Source organism: Anser brachyrhynchus (assembly GCF_964034855.1).
Source record: "Anser brachyrhynchus genome assembly, chromosome: 3".
NCBI classification, from domain to species: Eukaryota; Metazoa; Chordata; class Aves; order Anseriformes; family Anatidae; genus Anser; species Anser brachyrhynchus.
The window spans coordinates 9350812-9371383 of NC_137696.1; the positions used below are offsets into that span (position 1 = coordinate 9350812).

The window sequence follows — 20572 nt, forward strand, 5'->3', positions numbered from 1 at the left end:
ATTTGGACCAAGAAAACCAACCCATCAGAAAACCCACCCAACAGAAAAAACATCTTTGTCTGCGACTGAATTTTAAAAATAAATACCTAAAACCTTACATCACCTTTCTACATTATCAGCAAGTGTGATTAAGAAGCCACCTTTCTGGTTCCATACTTCACTCTACTTACAGTCAGGTCAATTTACTCATTTTAAACAGAAAGAACTGAATGAAGTACAGTATTTAAAGCAAGTTTTACAAGACCAACTTTTAAAAGGTATGTGTTATACATCTTCGCAAAGTTGTCAAGCACTCTTATTAATCATTTTAAAACGTTTTAGAAGTGCATGAGAAGTCTCTAACACTTACCACTTTGGGGTGTGTCAGCCCTGTCAAATATATCCATTTCACTACTAGGAATCTGGACTTGTCCCTACAGAGCAGGTTAACTGAAGGCATTCTGTAAGCCAGGATAATCATCATAGATAAAACGGACAGATGTGAGAGAGCAACATGATAAATGGTGAGGACAGCACCCGGCACAGGGCTCACTCCATCTCCCAGGCAGATCCAACAAGTGCTCGGTTCCACCGATGTCAACACAACTTCTTGCAGCTGCTTATAAAATGTAAACACGTGAACTCCATCCAAGACAATTTACTAAGGCAAAATCCTCACTTCAGAGCATGCCTTCAAATCTTCTGTAAAGGTCTGAGAAATAGATTTTCATGTATACAAGATGGTAATTTCCTTTATGAAAACATCTCAAAGCACAAAGAAAAAACTGGAGCAGACTATAGAACTTCTGCTAAATCTACAAAAAGTTATTCCAGCAGCACAGTAGGATGTTTGAACTTTGTAATCATTTCATTTGCTGTATTTCACTCCTTTCAATAGTGTCATAACTGTCAGGCTTTCAAAACACTGAAATATTTGAATTGTGACTATCTTTAAAAAGTAGTTAATTGCAATCACTGAGGATACACAGCTCTTAGAAGCTGGCCTGTTGGTTGGGCATTTTTCTGAAGTGCAGCAATAACACCATCACACATATAAAGCACCCTAAGATCCTCCTTCATTTTTTTGATTTATTATAATCAAACACTGCAAAGCCCCAGCTTTGCATAAGCTGCAGAAGGTATCAGATTCATTTATACCGAGCCTCACTCTTCATCTGGGTTCTTCCCAAAGTTTATGAGAAAAAGATGTAGAGAAGCCTTCCCCCAATAAATGGGAATTTTTACAATCGTGAAAGCCTCAGACAAACTAGGTTGGGGTGGAAGCGAAACAGGAGATATTCACCTCCACTCCGCTGACTCAAACATAGGCAAGACAAGAAACATAAGCATCTCCCCTCTAACCAACGTAAACATAAACCTACCTAGGGACAGGCAGTTTACACCTACCAGCCACAGAGCAGGCTCAAGGCCACGAGCTGCTTCTCTATACCTTACAGACAAACACTCAAGATCCACTTCTCCATTTTTAAAATCCACCCAACAGCTACTGGACAGGCAAACAGGTACACTCTGATTAATTCACTTGCTACAGGAATAATGCTGACACTAGACTTGTTGCCTTTCATTTCATATTAAAAAACCATATATTCCTTTTCCATTAACATCTGAAATACCACGGAAACTGCCTTAATAGTTTTCAGAGCACATTTTCCTTAAGTTTATCGACCCACCATTCATTCCGTTGTATATACTTCTGTGGTGAGGGGAGAGGTCATCCGTTACTTGTCTCCTGAGGGTACCTTCTCTGCTGCCTCCGCTGAGATGTTTGAGATGCTCCGGGCTCCCTCCATAGTGTTGTTTGAGATGCTCAGGGCTCGTACCCCTCACTTTGTGGAGATGTTCTGTACTTCCACTCAGCATGTGCTTTTGAAGATGATCTGGGCTGCTACTGCTGTGCTTTTGATGCTCAGGACTGCTACCAGGCCTCTGCTTTTGAAAGTGTTCAGGGCTACTACTCAAAACGTGCTTTGGGAGAGTTTCTGGACTGCTACTGCTGTGCTTTTGTTGTTCAGGTGCTTTGACAATGGTTTTGTGATGCTCTGGACTTGGTCCTTTCAGGTGATGATCAGGACTGCCAGAACCCCTCGGCTTCTGGAGGTGCTCGGGGCTGATACTCCTGTGCTTCTGATGCTCAGGGCTTCCTTCACCCCGAGTTTTTTGGAGATGTTCTGGACTAGTACTTGGATGATGTTTATGATGATCCGGACTGTCTGTACTTCCCGTGCTAGAAGTGCTACTCCCGTCGCCAACATCTCTTATGTAAGCACTCGTTGCAGTTAATTGGCATAGGCTGATTTGGCTGTCAATAGAGCTCCGGCTGCCCGCTCCACCGCTCTTCTCCTCATCCAGCAACACACACAGTTCTTTCAGCTCCAGGTTCTCCTTAACCACTTCTTCTTGTCTCACCTCCAATTCCTTCAGCTTCTGTAAGTATAAGGCAACCTCTTTGTGCATAACGCTCGCACTGTATCTGCCCAGTCTCTGCCACTCACGGGACACCTTCTTGCCTTTCTGCCTGTCATCATCCAGAAAGCAGCAAAGGTCTCTCAGTTCTTGGTTATCTTCCTGCAGCTTCTGATTGATATCCTTTAAAAGAAAGAGAATCATGACAGGGAAGTGTTTAAAAGAATCAACGTTATACCATCACATTATACAAGCCAGTGCCATAAACCCAACATCTAAGCACTCAAGCAAGGCATAAATAATTGTGTAGATCTGGCATACAATATCATGCTTCCAACAAAGCTGCTGCCCAGTAAAAAAAATGAATATAGCATGGAGCTAACCCTGAAGGATTCAAAGACTAACTTCTGATACAGCATAAAAATGTTGTGTGTTTAATTCGTGTTCATCCTAAATATCAGAATAATTTAGGTCCCAAATTGGGCAAAGATCATAAGCTCTCTCATGAGGATCTCATTCCCTTGAGAAATATTCACATGCAAGTTACTGCTGAATAAAAACGTAAGGTACATCAGAAACCGTAATCCCAATTATTAACATTTATAGTCCCTATTCCCTAAAGCGTATTCACATTAAAAAGTGAGCGTTTTAGAGATTTAAGATATTTGGGTTTTGTTTGATTTCACTTCAGATTTCCATAAGAGAATCTTGTCAATCACCACTTTACCAGCCTTGCTTCAACCACTCTGAAATAACTAATCCGCTTTAACAGGTTTTTCACTCCTAATAAAACAAAGAATGTGATTCCACACCCCTCTCTAAGCAAGGAACCATCTGAAGCAAAAACGTTCAAGCTATTACTATAAGCAGAATAACATGCCAAAGAAAATATTTTCACTATTTCATGTTCCTAGTTCTACTAAACTGGCTTGTGACCATATTTATCTTTCTCTCATCTAACCGTTCATCCCTCCTTATGTACAATATTACAAGTAGAGATTAGCCACAATTGTCAAAAATTTAGCCTTACGAAAAGCCCATTTTAGCACAGTTTCTTCAGAAAATGAAGCTTCTGCAACACCACCAGATGTGTGTGCATGCACACGTGCATTTGATCCTCTCAGAACAACTTGGAACTTGAGTGATTTAAACCCAGATTCAGCAAAGGAGAAATCTCAATGAGGCTACACAGGAGCCTCAAAAAATCTATGCTGGAGAGAAGTATTTAAAATGATCCCATAGTAGAACAGAAGAGTTTGTGTGGAAGCCCTCAATTCATCGGGCAGAAGCAGGAGGCACTGAGACCAGGCATCGCTGGTCACAGTTCCTCACAGCCCCATTCTTTCACTTGGGACAAAGGAGGGCTTAAAGCCTTGTTTTCCCAAATTCCTTTCAGAAGTTCCAGCTGAGGCAGCTGAACAAATGGAGGAAGTTAAACATCACTTAGGGAGTAGAGCACGGAGAAAAGAATTTGTCACTCCTTCCTACACATCTTGGTGTGTCCTGTTACTTATCCAGCAGATAAATAAATCCATACAATGGCACAACACCTTCATACAGAGCTGGGAGAAAGACACTGTTGTTGTAATTTAACTCGCTTTTAAGACATGAGATCTGTTTCTACCGACGTGCTGTCACTGACAGGTCTCACCCGCAGACACCATGTATTCTCAGTAGGCAGAGGGGACTCATACAGACACCCTCGCACTTTGCGGAACGGGAAAACCTGGGAGACAGGAACAGTCTTCCCCCACATGCTATTTATCTTACGTCATGCTACTATCGAGGACGCTTTCTCAATAATTTACTTGTCTACAGCCACTCTGCAGATCAAGATTGCTGTTCTAACATACTCTCACATAAAAATGCTAAAGCCCCCACTGCCTCTGGGTCTTCTCCCCTTCCCTCCGACTTCACCTCACCAAAAGAATTTCTGAAAACAATCTCACTTCTCAAAGCAACGAGACAGAAGGTTTTTGCAGTCACGCCTGCCTTGAGCTAACTCTCTGGGTCTGTAATGCACCTGTACATGCTACAGCAGGGTAATTTACCTGTAAGCAGTCACGCTCTCTCCCCAGCCATGGGAAGCACAGAAGGAAACATTAGGGACTATGATTCTCATTCAAGCAGAGAGTTAAATCAAGAAGGGGTAAATCGTTACAGACTTGGTCTGCCTCTCAGCAAAGCCCACAGAAGATGCCACTCAGGGTGACATGATCAGAGATGCGTTACCATCAGATGTCCTCCTCATCCAGCAAACTGTGGACTGCTTCTGGTCACCCCCAGCCAAGCCGCAGGGTTTCCCACCACCTGCATACCCCACATCCTGGACATGGCCGGCTCTCTGAGCAGCCTGCCAGGTACCCGACAGTTCAGGAAGCCATCCTAAAACAGCGGCAGCAAGCTGCGTAACACAAGCAAAGGGTTTTGGATGCCTGCGGCTCCGCACACTGGGATCTTTCGCACGCACCCGATGGCGCCGCTTAACCCGGCTGCGACCCAGCGGGGCCAGCTCCGCTAAGGGCGGCACGGCACGGCACGGCCCGGGCGCTACCTTGAGGCCGCGGATCTCGCCCAGGTGGAGCTGGAGGCGGCGGTTCACCTCGCGGATGAGGTTGCTGTGGTCCAGCATCGCGCTCATCTTCTCGGCCTCGGCGCGGCGCAGGCTGCGGATCAGCTCCTCCTTGCTCCACTTGAGCAGCTCCTCGTCCGACACCTTGGACAGGTCCTCGGCCGCCGCCGCCCCGCAACTTTCCGCCGCCACTTTGGCCATGGCGGCGGCCGGGAGGCACCCCGCCGCTGGGGGCGGCCGGGGCTCGCGGGGGGGGCCCGTCGGGGCTCGGGCAGCGGCCGAAAGAAGGAGGAGAAAGCGGGGGAGAAGCCGGGCAGCAAACTTCCCCGGTCGGGAAAGGAAAAGGTGAAAAAAGAGGAAAAAGAAAAGAAGAAGAAAAAAAAAAAAAGCAGGAACCCCGCAAGCTCGGCTCTCTCCCCAAGCGCACGGTGCTGGCACGGCTCGGTTCCGGCCGGCACGGCTCGGCACGGCACGACACGGCTCGGCACGACACGGCACGACACGGCTCGGCACGGCACGGCTCGGGCGGGCGCGCCACGGCCGCCGGCTTTTCAGCGGGGCGCGCCGCCACGTGCGGGCCCGCGCGGGCGGAGCGGGGGCGTGGCCACGGCCGTGGGAGGGGCCGCGGGCGGGGCGCGGGCGGGGCCTGTCCCAGCGCTGTCCCGGCGGCCCGCGGGCGCCCCCTGCCGGCCCCGGGCCGCACGTGCAGGAGGTGGGGGCTGCGGGGACCTGACCGCTCCGGGGCTCTCCTGTGCCCATCCGTCTCTTCAGCCCTCTGAGATTCTCCCCAGTGTGACGAACAAAGCTTCGGATGAAAGCGTCTGAGCAGCCACAGCAACGACACAGTGAAAGGCCGCGAAGAGGGGCTGCCCTCCCTTACGGCCACGCACCCCCCGCTGCAGCGCTGCCAAGTCCGGGCTGCCCGGGGACGAGGCGGCAGCAAGCACCGGCCTTGCCTACCCCTCGCAGCCAGCAGTGTGCCAGCTGTACGCTCACACGGCGCCACGTTTCTTACCAATAGGTGGCTGAGGAATGGCCGAGCAATGGTAGTCCGAAAGCTCCAAGGGAGAACACCCACCTGCCTCGGCCCGGCGGCGCTCCCGGGGCACAGCACCTCACAGCCCTTGTCGCGGGCGCCACGGGAAGCAGCCTCGGGACCGCTGCCTTCCAGCAACAGGGAGTGCCTCCACAAGTGCCTCGTGTCCGCGGGAGGTACGGCTTTCCTGCAGACACAAACATGAAAGGAGAATTCACAGAGCCATTAGGGAGAGTTTAATAAAGCCCAACTTCAAAAGCGTGGGGCAGATGTAACCCTAACGGTGGAACTAAGCACGTATGGAGTGAAACTAGCCCGGAATATTTCGATGCGAAGAGGATCTAATTTCTCATGCACTCACGCCTGTGTAACAAGATCAAAACGAGAGCGCAAGGGGGACATAATTATTCCCATCTCTTGGCAGGTTTAAAACTTGACTTTTATACTCCACCTTGCTGCTCAGGTGCCAAGTACTTCCCTGCGCCTGCGCTATTCATCATCAGTGGTGATGCCCTGAAACAAACTCACTTTTTGCATTAACGCTGATTTTTTGTCTTAGTCCCCTGAATGTTCCCATTCACAGGCTGAAGGGCAGAGACTAAGCAGATGGGCAAGGGGACTGCGACGCTGGGATGGCAGCAGCCTCTGTCCAGTGGCAAGGGGACCTGCAGTCTCCTTCCCTTTCAGCTCTTGCGATGCGTGCCAAACGCTAGCAGCAAGGGGACCCGCGTCCAGTTCCACCTCCAGAGCTGACCGTGGTTCGCCAACCACTGACATTTTCCCTGCTGTGCCCTGCTCGGCCCTGGACGCAGCTATTGTGCTGCTAATCCTCGCCGGCAGGTCCTCGAGGGCTGGCACCAGCTTTTCACTGCTGCCTGTAGGTTATCTACCACTTCACGTCTCCAATTGCTGGGTGGAGCCTGAGCACTGCCCTAACCAATAATAAATACGTGGTGATTTTACAAACACTTCTCACTGGGTATCTCCAGTGAGGCCTTAAAGCTGTTCAACAGTTGTCTGCCAAAAATGTGTCACACAAACGAATGCTTTCGTAGCCGTCATTTTACACAAAGATGGCTAAATTGCTTTTGTTCAGACTTTCCAAAAATATTTTTGAGCAGAGTTCAGACTTGAAAAATGTCATCTCCAAATTGGAAGGAAGTGGCAAGAGCTTTAAAAATGAAAAGTTCAAGTAATTTTAATTATAGTTGCTTCTAGACGTTCCACTCATCATTCAAGCGTCTGCAGCAGCCACCCAACGTGGCTTCGCCCACACTGGGCTGCTGCCTGTCCCCAGCTGGAGTTCTCCACGGGCTCATCACCCATCCATCCCGTCCCTTGGCAGAGCTCCAGCCCTCCCCGCTGCTGCCAGCGTGTGACGGCCCCTCCTCGTCTCCTCACCCTGTCCTTCCTAACGAGCCTGCACCCAGCCACAGCAGCACCCGGTCCCCCGAGCTATCCCACCACGCCTCCATCACCTCCAGGAGATCGCAGCCCCACAAGCACACGCAGATCTACGGGCACTTCAGAGAGGCAGCCAGCTGTGCCCGTTCCCCAGATAAAGCAGGAGGGCTCCAGGAGGGCTCCTCCCTGCAGTGCTGTCCTCTTGGCACCTCCTCGCTTGCATGTGCATGCCTTAGGTGGGCACCCTTCAGCCCTGTCATTTCTGATGTCTCTCGTGCCCATCACCCCACATCCTGATTCCTAATCTGGCCTACCACTTCCTCTCTTGCCTGCTGGTCACCAGCTCTCTCCTGTCCCTCCGCAGGCTGAAGTTCTCCTCACCAAGTCAGCCAGCCTGTTGGCAAAGATGCTTTCGCCTGATTTGGTCAGGTGGGTCCATCCCTTCCCAGCAGTCCTCAACACCCAAATGGTCCCACAGCCAGAAGAGCCAAATCCCTGCTGTCAGCACCAGCTGCACACCCACTCACTGACCACCAGCTCCATCCACTCCTCCTCACACCCATTTCCCTCACCGCCAGGATGGAGGGGGAATCATCGGGGTCCCCATGCCTCGGCCCTTGCCCTAAGAGCCACGTAGTCTCCCTTAGCACACTGCAGGACCCCCCGGCAGTGTCACTGGTACCCATGGGGAAAAGCAGCAGGGGACAACAGTCCAAGGGCTGCAGTAGCTGCACAGGTAGCTCTTTCCTGCAGGCACAGGAAGAGCTGCCGTCCGGGTGCCAAATGCCACAAGCACCAGCCTCTGCTGTCACGGGAGTCTCTGCTTTCTGACAAGCATGGACTCCGGCTGTCCCTCCTTGATTTCACTGTGCACGTATCATTAGGTGAACGTGTTCACATGAGAATATTTTACAATACAGAGTAGAACAACTTTTCCTACCCAAGTCTCATACAGTGCTCAGTGTTAGTACATACAAAAATTCACAGACTGACACTAAGCAGTCCATATAACATTTTCTACTTCATTGCCTGCCCACTTCCATCACACAAGTACAGATAACGCCATAGCTAGAGCTGACCTTCTCTGCAGACACCTTGGTGTTCATAACTGCTACAGGCAGAATCCTTGTCCTTTGCTCCTGACTTCACAAGAGGTAAGAGCAAACGGCCAACCTTCATCTAACTCAAACTTCTGTGTGGTCACCATCCAGTGTCTGAGCTACACTCACCTTCTCTGGCTTAAACCCACTGCTTAGGCATGGTTTATTTATACTGCAGCTTTTAATAAATCCGTAGCAGTATAGATGGCCAGTGTCCTTTCCAGCTTTAAATGAGATTAAAGACAGCATGCTACGTGAAAGGGGAAGCGGCTCAAATATTCATTGGATTTCCAAAGCTCTTGTGCCCATGTGCCCATGGCTTTTCAGAAGCCTCCCACCATTCTCGGCTCTGCCAGGCTTTCCTCTGCAAACGCGCTCCCAAACAACGCCGGCCAACAACCACAGCAGCACAGCACAGCCGACGCTCCGGTACAGCCACAGAAAGTAAAAATGAGTGGAAACAGCAGAGAGTACAAACCTCTCAGACAAGGCTGGCTACGTGAGGGCATACTGCGTGATTCTTAAATGTTCCTGCCAGTGTTTCAGCTTTATTGCAACGCTTAGGTGCCAAACAACTCCACAAACATAGTTTTCAGTGCCACTATCAGCATTTTTGTAAAGTAGGCAACATGCAGCTTTCTTATCCCAAGAATATTTTTGAGAGAGAAAAACATTCATGGATTACAACTAAGAAAATGTAGAAGAAATCTAGAAAAAATAATTTCCAAACTAGCAATCTGGAGAGGGAAAAGAAAGTCTCTGCTTTAAACCCTGTAATTAGATATCTGTCTAAATAGCTTCTATTTATTCTCTAAGAAAAAAAAATTGTTTCATAAGAAATTATCTTTTTTCAAAATTTAGAAACTTTTCAAAATTTCAAGAAGAAAAAAAGTTTGCTCTGAACTTCCTCCTACTACCACCTCCACACTTCTCATGATCTAGTGATCACACAACTGTGTGGTGAGCCTCATCAGCTTCATGAGTCAAATTAAAAACGAAACCAACTGCTAAAATATAATGACTGGTTTCCCAGTGGATGGCTGCGCTGATGTGGCTCGCAGTGCCTTTATCAGATGCAAGGGAGGTGAAGGGAATGCAGAACCCTAGGAGTGGAGGTGGAACAAGACCAGCCGCATAGATAGCAGCCAGCATTCAGGGCAGATTAAACACACCGTGACAGTGAGCCTGCAGCACAGCCACTAAAATACCCTGGGATGAGAGGAGTAGACAGTAATTAGCACTTCCTGCCTGACTTCATGTGGTGACTGCGGTTCAGCCAGACCTGCAGAGTTCACTTGGAATCTATAACAGAATGAAAAATCCTGAAATATCTCACAGGGGCACTTTGCTTTTTATTTCAATTGGAAAACTGATGGGAGTCTTTTGCAGCCCTCTTCCAGGACAAATCTGAGGTCCCCAGATCAGGGATTACTCACAGGGGTGCCAGGAAAAGATTCTGCTGCTCAAATTGACTCGGAAATTGCTTTTGAAAGTATTGGCCAATACTCCTAAACATGTTTGTTTACTACAGTGAGGAGCATGTAAATGGACATGCATCACAATTTGCTCAAGGTTAAACAAATGGTTGGATGACTGATCCTTAGAAACAAAATGAAATATAGAAACAGGCACCTTTCCAACCCAGCAGAATACGTACCTGACACAATAAGACATCCAAAGATGTTAGAATGAAATAATTATAACCGTTTATGGGGTTGATTTTATCATGAAGAGCTTGGCAACTTTTCCACACAGCTAACAGTTTGTTCTGGCTGGGATCCAAAATAGATACATTACCAGAGCATCTGTGGGTTTCTTTTAATTGTACTTCTGTTCATCGTTTGGGTAACACTGGACTTCGTTTTGTGTTCATATTTGATTAGTGAGTTAATCAGGGGCCAGATGCTTCTTTCCACTAATGCTGATGTAAGTAAACTAAACAACTGTGTGGTGGGAAGCAAGAAAAGGCACATGGCCTACAGAATAATCCTCTGCTTCAGAGCCCTGTAGAAGTGGCAAATGCTGGCACAGTCCCTACAGGAATTAAGATGGTTATCTTCTGGCCTCCTCATTTAAGAGGCCAACATAACAGGACTTATGCTTAACGCCAAGCATTTACAACATACATTTTTTTTTAGCGCTTTTTAAATTAAAACAACAACAAAACTACCAACCTTCAATGTTCGGATTCCTATGAAGTGAAGCATTCAGAGCTTATCTAACAGAAAGCGATACTTCCTACTGAATACATTCCCTCTGTTACTACATCAGTTTATAAATTACTATAACTTTTTTTTTTAAATATGTGTCATGCATCTGATCAAGCCCTCAGTCTCTAGTTCACTGGCAATTCTTCACAGTGATCTGGTCCAACATCATAATATGGATGAAGGAGCCAGCATGCAGAGCTCTTTGAGCATATTCAGAAAATGAAATGGATTGGTTCTCATTCCATCCAGTGGAAGCAATAGAGGAAAGCCAACAACATTTTTCCAAAAATGTTTTTTGGAAAAAAAAAAGATTTCACAGATGATTTTTGATGAGAAAAACAAGAAAAATTATTGGAGAAGGAAGAAGTTAATGATATCTCAGGGAAGCTACCACAATGCCAGGTGAAGTTGCAAGCCTAAACCAGAACTAAAGCTGCTAACCATGCCTTCACTCCACGGTCTGTTCTGATTCTGTAAGTGGGCTCAGAGGCTGTATTGGCTTCCAACTGTATTGTCAGTTCCACATACAGTAAGTATAGAGTTTGGTATTTACCATCATCTCATGCAATAATACTTGCAAATTCTTTACTGAAGAGAAGTAGCTGCTGAAGCACACACACACAAACATATATCTTTTTATATATTTTTATATGTCTAAAAATGCACATGGTGCCACACTTGGAAGAAAGTTATTCAGGAACTGGAAATGCTGCTCATGAGGTTATTGAACAGTGATCCCCACAGACCACCTTCCTCTGCAGCTTTCCTCTCCATGAACAAACTTCTTAGTTATTCTGCTGATTCCTCTCAGTGAGATAAATCCATTAAATATTTATTTAAGCTGCGCTCAATATATTAGCTAAGTGAACTACTCTATCTAGTGCTAGCTTAACATTACATGCCCCATCATAATGTTTTACACAACACAATGTTGCAATGATATAAGCATTATTGGAGATGTTGTTCTTTTAGCTTGTTAACGGTAAAAGCAAAAAGAAAGGACCCAAATCAGGATTTCTAATCTACTTTTAGTTATTATTTAATCAACTCAGGATAGGCAGGAATTCCGCAAACTGCTGGTGAGATAACTGGAGTGTACTGCAATGAGGTTTGCTTGTTTATTTGTTGTGGCGTGTTTTTTGGTTTTTGTTGGGTTTTTTTTGTTTGTTTGTTTTGTCCTTACCGGAGCAGAAACTCATTGGTAGAGAAAATCGTTGTGTATGGCTTGATCAGCCACAGGCACAACAACCCAGGTAGAAGTGTTAAACTGAATGGAGCAGAGGTAAAACAGGGAGAGGGACAATTTGGAAGAGATTCTGAGAAACAACATTTAGCTTAAGTAGAATGCAAGCCTTTGCTTCAGAACTGCCAGCAAAATGTTGCCAACCTCAGCCAATTGCTAGCAATTAGGGATGACATACACTGCAACGCTTGGAACATACAGGGAGCAGAATGGAAGGAGAATCCAACTGCTGTACATTTTGTCACAACTGATGTATGACAATCGCCAAGGGCAAGTGCTTCTGAAGATAAACTGATAGGCTGCAGTACAAACCATTGCTTCTGACAAGGAAATATTACAGGCCAAAGAAAAAAAAGGTTCTTGAGGGGACAAGTATTTTCTCTGTTTGTAACATTAAATAAATAACGTGCAAAAACCAAGATCACTGCATAGGGAATTCTTGCAACTGCAGCACCATGTGAAATAAAAGAGGAGCTAATCCAGAAACTTCATTTCCTAGGCTGACATAGCAAACATTCATCAAAGGTTTAAAAAAAAAAAAAAACTCCTAATATCTGAATATTGGGACAACTGGCTTTGATCCTACAAAGTTTGAAGAACTGGGATAAGATGCCATTAGAGAAGACCCCAGAACTGAGTAACAGAAAGTTGTGATTAAAATAGAAAACAGACCTCAGGTTTTTGGTATGTTTGTTTTTTTTTGTTTTCGATTTTTTTTCTTTAATTATTATTTTAAATCAGGAACTCAGTGCTATGGAAACAGACAGATGTTAGATGTCTCAGTTTGTCCTAAAACTTACTGGCTTCAGTAGGTGACTTTTCCATTACTGGCAAGGAGTACTGGATCAGCACTCAGTACTCTACTCAATTACTGAACTATCCCTCAACAACCCTCACATCACCTACTTTTTTCTTGTGTCACCTGGAATCCCCTTCCAGTTTCAGTAGTCCAAGTGGTAAGAACTTCCTTCCAATACCAAAAATGTAAAGATGTTAGAGAGTTTTTCAAGTCAGCCATGCATCAAAAAACCCCAGCTGATTTAGCTTCAATAAATGCATTTTTTAAGAGCAAACTTATTCCTTTTTTCACTGTCACTATAATGCTTTTTTTTTTTTTTTTTTGGAGGGGGAGTAAGCAGGGGGTCTTATAAGCACTGAAGCCAAAATATTCTGAAAAAATGCAGAACACAGAGCCTAGCTGCAAACAGATGGGAAGATTTGCCAGCTGCCCCATTACTGTTTTGGAAGCAAAACAAATTCTAGAACCAGACCATCTACAAATTTACACAAACCCAGAAAGTCCCCGATCTTGGTTGGGGAGCAGTGCTTGGACCAAATTGAAAGGAAAACATCCCTGAGGTTTTCTCCCAGTAGGATCTTTATGCTTCCCTCAAAAGTAGTTATTTCTAAATAAATAAATACAGCAGAATAGAATCAGTTATTTTCCCTAGATCCTTCTGAACCACAGGCAAGACCGAAGGACAAGATTGGCTGGTTTTGTCATTGTTACAAACATGGAAAGAAAAAAGATAAACTACAACCCGATACTGTTAAAGATGCTACTGGTTTAAAACCAAGTCCCCTTCTTCAAAGGGTGACAGAAATGTTCTGGTCCCCCCCAGGAAACTGAGAATCTCCTCACCTCTGTGCTACATTCTTCTTGTTTCTAGTCCTCCAGGACCATAAATCACTCCTGAGCAGTGACACATCCTTCTGCAAACACACCACCACTGGGCCAGGCTGGCTGTATCCCATTCTGGTCTTCAACAAGGATAATCTTAAGGCAGAGTGAAGCCATCAGATGCACCCATCCACACAGGACAAACACCGACATGTACCAATCCAACCAGGCTGACAAGCTACTCTTCTTATTTGTGTGTATGGGCACTGTGGCTGTTCATTTCACCACGATTCTGAGGATGGCATTTGGTCCCAAATCATATTCTCTACTTTACATCTCAATAATCCAATTAAAATGTACACGAACTAATTAAACCTAGTAGATAATGATAGTAACAATAGTGCATAGCAATTTAAAGCGTTTTCTATCTTAAAAGCACTCTACAGGCATTAACTAATTAGTGGATAACATGAATTTAAAAATCAATGCATGAGAATAGCATATGTTTTGAATTAACATTTCAATTATTCTCCTCTGACCACTGCATTTACAAAATGCTTCTTATTTATTCTTACTGATGTGTAACAATTACAAAGGATTCCATACAACTTATTACCAAGTAATTATGGCATTTCTGAACTATCCTATACACTCAGTGGGAAATCATGTCTGCTCTCTTATTCTCCTCCAAATTCTGCCGATTTCCACAGCCCCCTCCTGAATTAATCTGTTTTTCTTAAACTTGGCACAGTATAGGGGATTCTGCACTGCACCTTCAATCCTATAGCAACTACACCACAGCAGAACCAAGGTAAAGCTCCTCAGGAAAAGCCAGGGCAGCTGCTGCTACTTTGGGACTGAGGTGCTCACAAGCCGACACAACAGCCAGATTTGGGAAGTCCCACAAACCAAACCCCCATCGCTTTTTCCTGTGGGGCAACTATTCTCACCTGAGTGAGTGACTGCAGCCTTCACTGACCTACCTCAAAAGCCCCACTTCTGGTACCATTCGTGCTCAAAGCAGTGCAGAGCCTGCCACGGGCTGACTGCTCCGGAGGTGCTTCTCGGCCCTTTTTCAGCTGGAGCCTTCTGATTGCGCCACAGCAGCTCCGATGTAACACAAGCATATCTGTACAGGGGCCAAACATGGAAGTCTTCCATTAGAAGGAACCGAGGCTTTCAGAAACAGCAAAACAAAGACACATTTTGGCAACTCATCTTCCCCTGCTGCCAATTTTAATCTTACAGTTAAAATTACTTCCTTTCAACATCTGTTGTTTTTGTGGCTAATGGACTGACCTTTTTGAGAAGGGAAAAGGTCCTTCTGTTGTCTTTGTTGTTGTTGTTGCTTTTGTTGTTGTTGGATTTTCCAGTATTTATCAAGGGTTTTCAGGTGCTAAAAACAAAAACAAATCCCTGAGGCCATAAACATTCATGTAGACTAGCTGTCACACACAGCCTACAATAAAATGCAACCCCCTCTCCCCCCCCAGCTGACAGGTAAACGTATTTGCTTTTTCTTTATAAAGAGAATTTTCAGCACAGGGTTGCCCTGCTGATGCTTTCCCATCACTGCCCTCTCCATCTGCAGAGAGCTTAGGCTTGTCCTCCTGCTGTTTCACACACCTTTTTAATGAAAATTAATTCAGATTGCAGCATTTTCCCCTCTAGATGTGCAGGCGGGGACTCTTTATGCTCCGCTGTTCTCCATCTTTCTTTATGGACCCATGCAAATTGCCCAGCCAGAGCTTCCTCTAAGACCCTCTTTTTTCTCATGCCCCTGTGTAATTGTCAAGCATTACACTTGAACTTGTAAGCGTAGAGGGACAAAAGCATTTATCCAGCTGATACAGTTACCTCTTTCAAATGACTTCTCATGTCTTAACTCTTTATCTGGCTGTAAAAGCCTCTGAGCAGCTGGTCTGGTATCTATTCTAACTTGTCGCGCTTTTTTTGTTATTTTTTTGTGCTGGTTACGTGTTTCCAGTCAATGAAATCAATAGAACACTTCTCATGTTATCCCTATTACATAAATAAATATAGATTTAATGCCTCCAGCATATAGGTTGAGGTGACAAGGAAAGGGGAGCCCACGAGTGAGAACCTACAGGAATCACTCAAACCCTGCTGAATACAGCTCTAATAGTTTAATTATCAGATTTTTTTTCCATTTAAGTTACAGAAATACCCACAAACTTCTAACTGGAAGGGCCACCGAGGATTTTAATTGTGCTTATTAAACCATTTGGTTCTGAACAGTAGGGATGCAAACATTCTTTCTTGAGCCAATTATTTTTTTATCATTATTCTTTAAAATAGCTTATTTCTTTAAATTAGAAAGAAACTAGCCGGTGAGATCCACATAGCAATGTTTCAATGCTCACTGAATTTTATTTTCAGACACGAAAAGAAATGTATATAACTACAAATACAAGTTTCAATCAAAATGCAATTGAACACCTCAGGAAAGTGTTTCTGTACACACTGTAGAAAGCAGAACTGTGTTGATTCAGTGTTAATAAAGTTTTCTGGACCCTGATTGGAAATTCTCCCTGGTAAATCTCAGTAGTGGGATGGTATTAAACTTTTACCACTATCTGTAAGATGGTTCATAATAGCAGTAGTGAAGTAAAGGCATTGAAATAATAAGAAAAAAAGAAAAAAAAGTCATTACTTATAATTCATAATGGAAGGACTAGTAATATTTTTTAAAGAAATTACTGAAAAGTGTTAAAACACTCAGAACACTGAGAGTTGAAATATTTGGTTGCTACAATGTAGGAATCAGATATGATGGGATTTTCCAAGCAAACCTAAGACGGAAGGATTGCTGGTACTCTGACCTGGAGCCCACCCCAGGAGCTCAGGTGAGTCCATCCAGGTATGCAGTGACCACTGCTGCTATTATTGCTCTGTGCCCTGCAAAGAAGGTAAAGAGGGAAAACCATCCAATTTCTAAAGCATGGGAACACACACCAGAAGAACAAGCAAGTTTGTTCCATCTCAGTAGGCTTGGGAGAGATGCTGGAGAATAAATGAGCACTGGAGAGGAATAGTGTTCTGAGCCTAAGATGCAGGCACTGGCCCAGAGCACAAGGAAATTTCCATTGCTGTTAGTACTATATATCATCTGGATAAACGAAGGCTTTCCTAAACCATCATCTTCCCATTGCCTTTCAGTAGCACTACACTTAAATAAATAAATAAACGATGAAGTAAAAACCTGAGGACTGCAGGAAATGTAAAGCATTTCTCTTTTATAAAAATGTTCTGAAGGAAAGAAGTATCATATGGAGAAATATTTCATAAAAAATTACAGCTTCATAGCTATCCCATTTTGCTTTTCCATCTATAATTTCTACCCACCTGCTCTCCCACCCACATACCCCTGCCATTATTAATGCTTATGAAAGAGCATAAAGTTTTCATAATAAAGAATATTTTTGTCCATTGTCTAGAGAATAATATAGCTCATTCAATATGTTCCCTTGGAGGAAAAAAACATTTTGGTCTGCTGCAACTAAATGCTCTTTCTCAGGACAATGCCTTGCACTGAACTACCTGATTTTCTTTTGGATTTATAAGGGTACAAAACAGCTCTGACTGGAGATAGTGATTTTCCTTGTGGTAATGCTCTAAGACAAATGGTGTCAGATGTGCTGTTCTTCATGACATTACATACCATCGTCTCATACCAAGTGTTACATGTAGAACACGGAGATATATTTTTGATCCTAAAAGCTGATTCTGTTCTTTTCATCTCCTCACTGAACAAAGACACAGACATGCTCAGGCTCAGGCTTTTGTACCCAAAACTCACTTCAGGGATATGCTTTGTTACTATTTATTTTTTGCTTCTGGGAAGTTATTAGCTAGAAATCTGATGATGGCATTACATTGTAAAGCAGCCTAAATAAGATTTTGCTTATGAAGATTAAGGCCAGACTTCAAACTTGCGAGTCAGTTGTGTGGCAAGGGATTTCAGCTGTTGGTGTTCTACCCTCACAGCTACAAGCTTAATGTTATGGTAAAAACAGAAAGAGCATCTCCAGCAAGCAAAAACTTTTTGGCAGAAGAGGGGGAAAGAGACGGTCCTTGAAGCAGCTAGCCTCCAGGCCATTCAGTGCCTTAGAAACAGAAACCAACGTTTGGACATGCCCATGGCAGCAAAGTAGCAGCCAGTGCTGAACGCAGAAGCGCTAGTACAGAGTGCTGGTGTCAGGCTGTAAAAGTGGTGGCCACCTGCAGCACGACCTAGAGGTTCCCCAACTAAAGGTAGGGTAAGCAGTCCCATGTTATTCCACTTTACAGTAAGCCAGTCTGGAAGGAGACGAGCAAGGGAAACTACACAAGGGCTGCAACAAAAGGAAAGGCTTGCAAAACACTGCCCTGTCGAGGACATACACTGAGGTTAATGCTGCCATCCAGGAATTCAGGGCAGATAACATAACACAAGCTGCTCGAATAATGAAACTACTTCAACAGGAGTAGACACGATTCCCTGTAGTATGCTGAGTGCTTTTCGTTCATGTAATCAAGCTTTCCTAGCGATGCCCTCTCCCAGTAGCCTCTAAAAACAGAGGGAAGTGAAGGCACTTTGGGTTGCATGCTGCAAGGATACGGTACTGCTCTTCCCCAGACCCTCACACACACCTCATACACAGGGAAGGCAGCCTAAAGAATCACTGGAACAGAGACAGAGCTTGTGAGAGTCCCCAGGAAATATTTAGCAAGGAGGTCACAGTCCCCTTATTATCACTTCCCCAAAATAAAAGAAACAATTGCAGAGCAGCCTCATCTGTCCTTGAGAGGTACTGCATGAGGAGTGACTTCAGTCAGTTTAGTAAATTTCGAGTTGTTATTTAGTGAACATTTGTTAAAGAATAAAACTTATTTATTCCTTTAAATTTTTAGAAGTTACTCAGAGTTTGCCCTGACACTGCAGTAATCAAGAATAAAAAAGCAAATAAAATGTGATGATACTGACAACCCAAGAGCGATACTCTTGTCTCGTTTTTATCTACCTATGTCAAACACAGTCTAAATAAATGTTCTCAGCGCCTGGTTTTGATTCGAAATGCTGGCCCAGATTTATCTGCCTGTTTTTGCACCAACCTGAGCATGCGAGTACGGAGCCCATCACGCTGAGTGCTCCATGAGGAGAGAGCGGCTCTGAGAAGATTGCACGGCTCCGGGAGAGCCCATCGGTGTGCCCAGCACCCAGAGAGCCTCGGGGACGGGGCTGAGGGGACACCTAGCCCAGGCCAGCCCAACCAACAGCTCAGGGTTGCCCACGGGCTGCATCCCCTCTCCCTGCTCGGAAAAAAAGCCAGCAGCTCGCCTCTCCCTGTAGGAACCTTGAAACCTGGGCAGGGACCATGCAGCCACATCTCCCAAGCTCCCCCACACCGTGGCCCAGCCGGCGCCCCCGCCTGAGCAGCGCTGTTTGCTCCTCTCCTGGGGGATTCTCCTCACGGCCCTGCCCCACGGCCGCAGCCCCGGGCCCCGTCCCGCCCGCCGCCGGCGCTGCCCTCAGGCGGGGCGGCTCGGCCGGCAGGTGGCGCCGGCGGCCCGGCGGAGCGCGGCCCTCACCGCCCGGCCCGAGCCCGGGGCTTCCCTGAGGCCCTGCGGCTTCGCCGGCCCGCGGGGCCCGGCTGGGCAAATGGCGCCGCCGCCTCCCTGCCACAGCGCCCCTCGGCCCACGCCGAGCCCTTGGCCCGCAGCTCTGCCGGAGCTGGTGACCCTGGCACCGAAAACGGGCTGCTGCTGGCAGCGGGCACGCAAAAATAATTGCCATTTCACAGGGCCTCCTTCCCCTGTTGCCCTCTATCTGCGTGCAGGTATTGCTAGCAGCATTTTATACATCCAACAGCCTGCAATTTGAGGATCGCTGACGTGATTCTTAAACGTACGAGGCTTTCAGTAGTGTTTGACAGAGGGAGACACCTCAGGCATCACTTACAGGTGGAAAACTCAGGCAAACATTTGTAAATCTGAACAGGATGGAAGCCCTGCTCCGATTCCTTATTGTTCCCTCCCAGCATCGCTATGAGCCATTGCTACTAGGCTTATTTTTCAGATGGGAATCCCTGTAAAGATGGGCTCAGTAAGGATAACTGAAATGCCTCAAGCTGCAGTGAGTCACGACTGAGGCAGAAAAGACAGAAATACCGAATCTGCAATAGCTGCTCTAACCATCAGGGCTAGCACCCAGGAAACTTCCACTGGGCTTTCCTCTTTCTCTCACACACACGCACACAGCACACAAGCACACACAAATGCAATCAAAATGAAATAAAATTAAACTGGGCCTCACAATTACTGCTCTCACTCTGTGCTGAACAAAGAACTTGGGCATGTTTTCAGAAAAGTCCACAGTCCCTCTGGTTACAGTCCATAAGCCTGAAAGCAGCTGATAAAGTAAGCACCAAGAAAGCCAGAACTGGTGTATTACGGCCATCGCATCTTCTCCAAAAGCATTTGTGCCTGGAAACGTGACTGGGAGCCATCCTTGTACCCCAATCATCACCTTCCTTAAAGGAAGATATGAAGAAAAAATGCCCCTCTAATTATTGTACTTTACTAAGTACAATAGCTCAATTTCTCTAGAACTGGACAATTTTATTGTCTATAAATCCAGGGATCCCTGCCAACGACCGCTGGGAAAAGTACCATAGGCTTGTTCAGGCTTGTGGGGCTGAGTAAGTCCATTAGGCTTGCAAGGAAGAACAAGCTCAAATAAAACTGCACACATTGATGTGCCCTGCCTTAATTAAACTGTACAATTGTCACACAGCTGACACCCACAACACTGCTGACACAAAGGAACCACATATGTCCCTCAGTTAATAGTGCTTTATTTTCTGTCCAAACTTTTCAGAGAGGGTTTTGTGAGGGGAGTCTCTGTTCAATGGGCATAAGAAGCTGAACCATGTGGTACCAGGTCTCATGAGCTTCTGGATGAGTTTCACAAAGCACTTGAG

At 45.6% G+C, this 20572-nt stretch overlaps 1 protein-coding gene across 17 annotated transcripts in view; it reads right to left on the reverse strand.

The window, feature by feature from the left end:
- CCDC85A (coiled-coil domain containing 85A) overlaps window positions 1–20572 on the reverse strand; it is a 231256-nt gene that overhangs the window by 81119 nt on the left and 129565 nt on the right. For 10 of the 17 annotated variants that reach the window (XM_080587533.1, XM_080587518.1, XM_080587530.1 and 7 more), the window contains 2 exons: window positions 5991–6198; window positions 1671–2586 (listed from right to left, as the gene is read on the reverse strand). In XM_080587533.1, the coding sequence (XP_080443659.1) occupies window positions 1671–2586; window positions 5991–6198 (1124 nt within the window). Of the gene's footprint in view, window positions 1–1670; window positions 2587–4873; window positions 5536–5990; window positions 6199–13610; window positions 13746–14572; window positions 14719–14888; window positions 14986–18704; window positions 19077–20572 lie in introns of those variants that run through there. The other 7 variants (XM_080587529.1, XM_080587528.1, XM_080587524.1 and 4 more) reach the window with 6 other exon arrangements.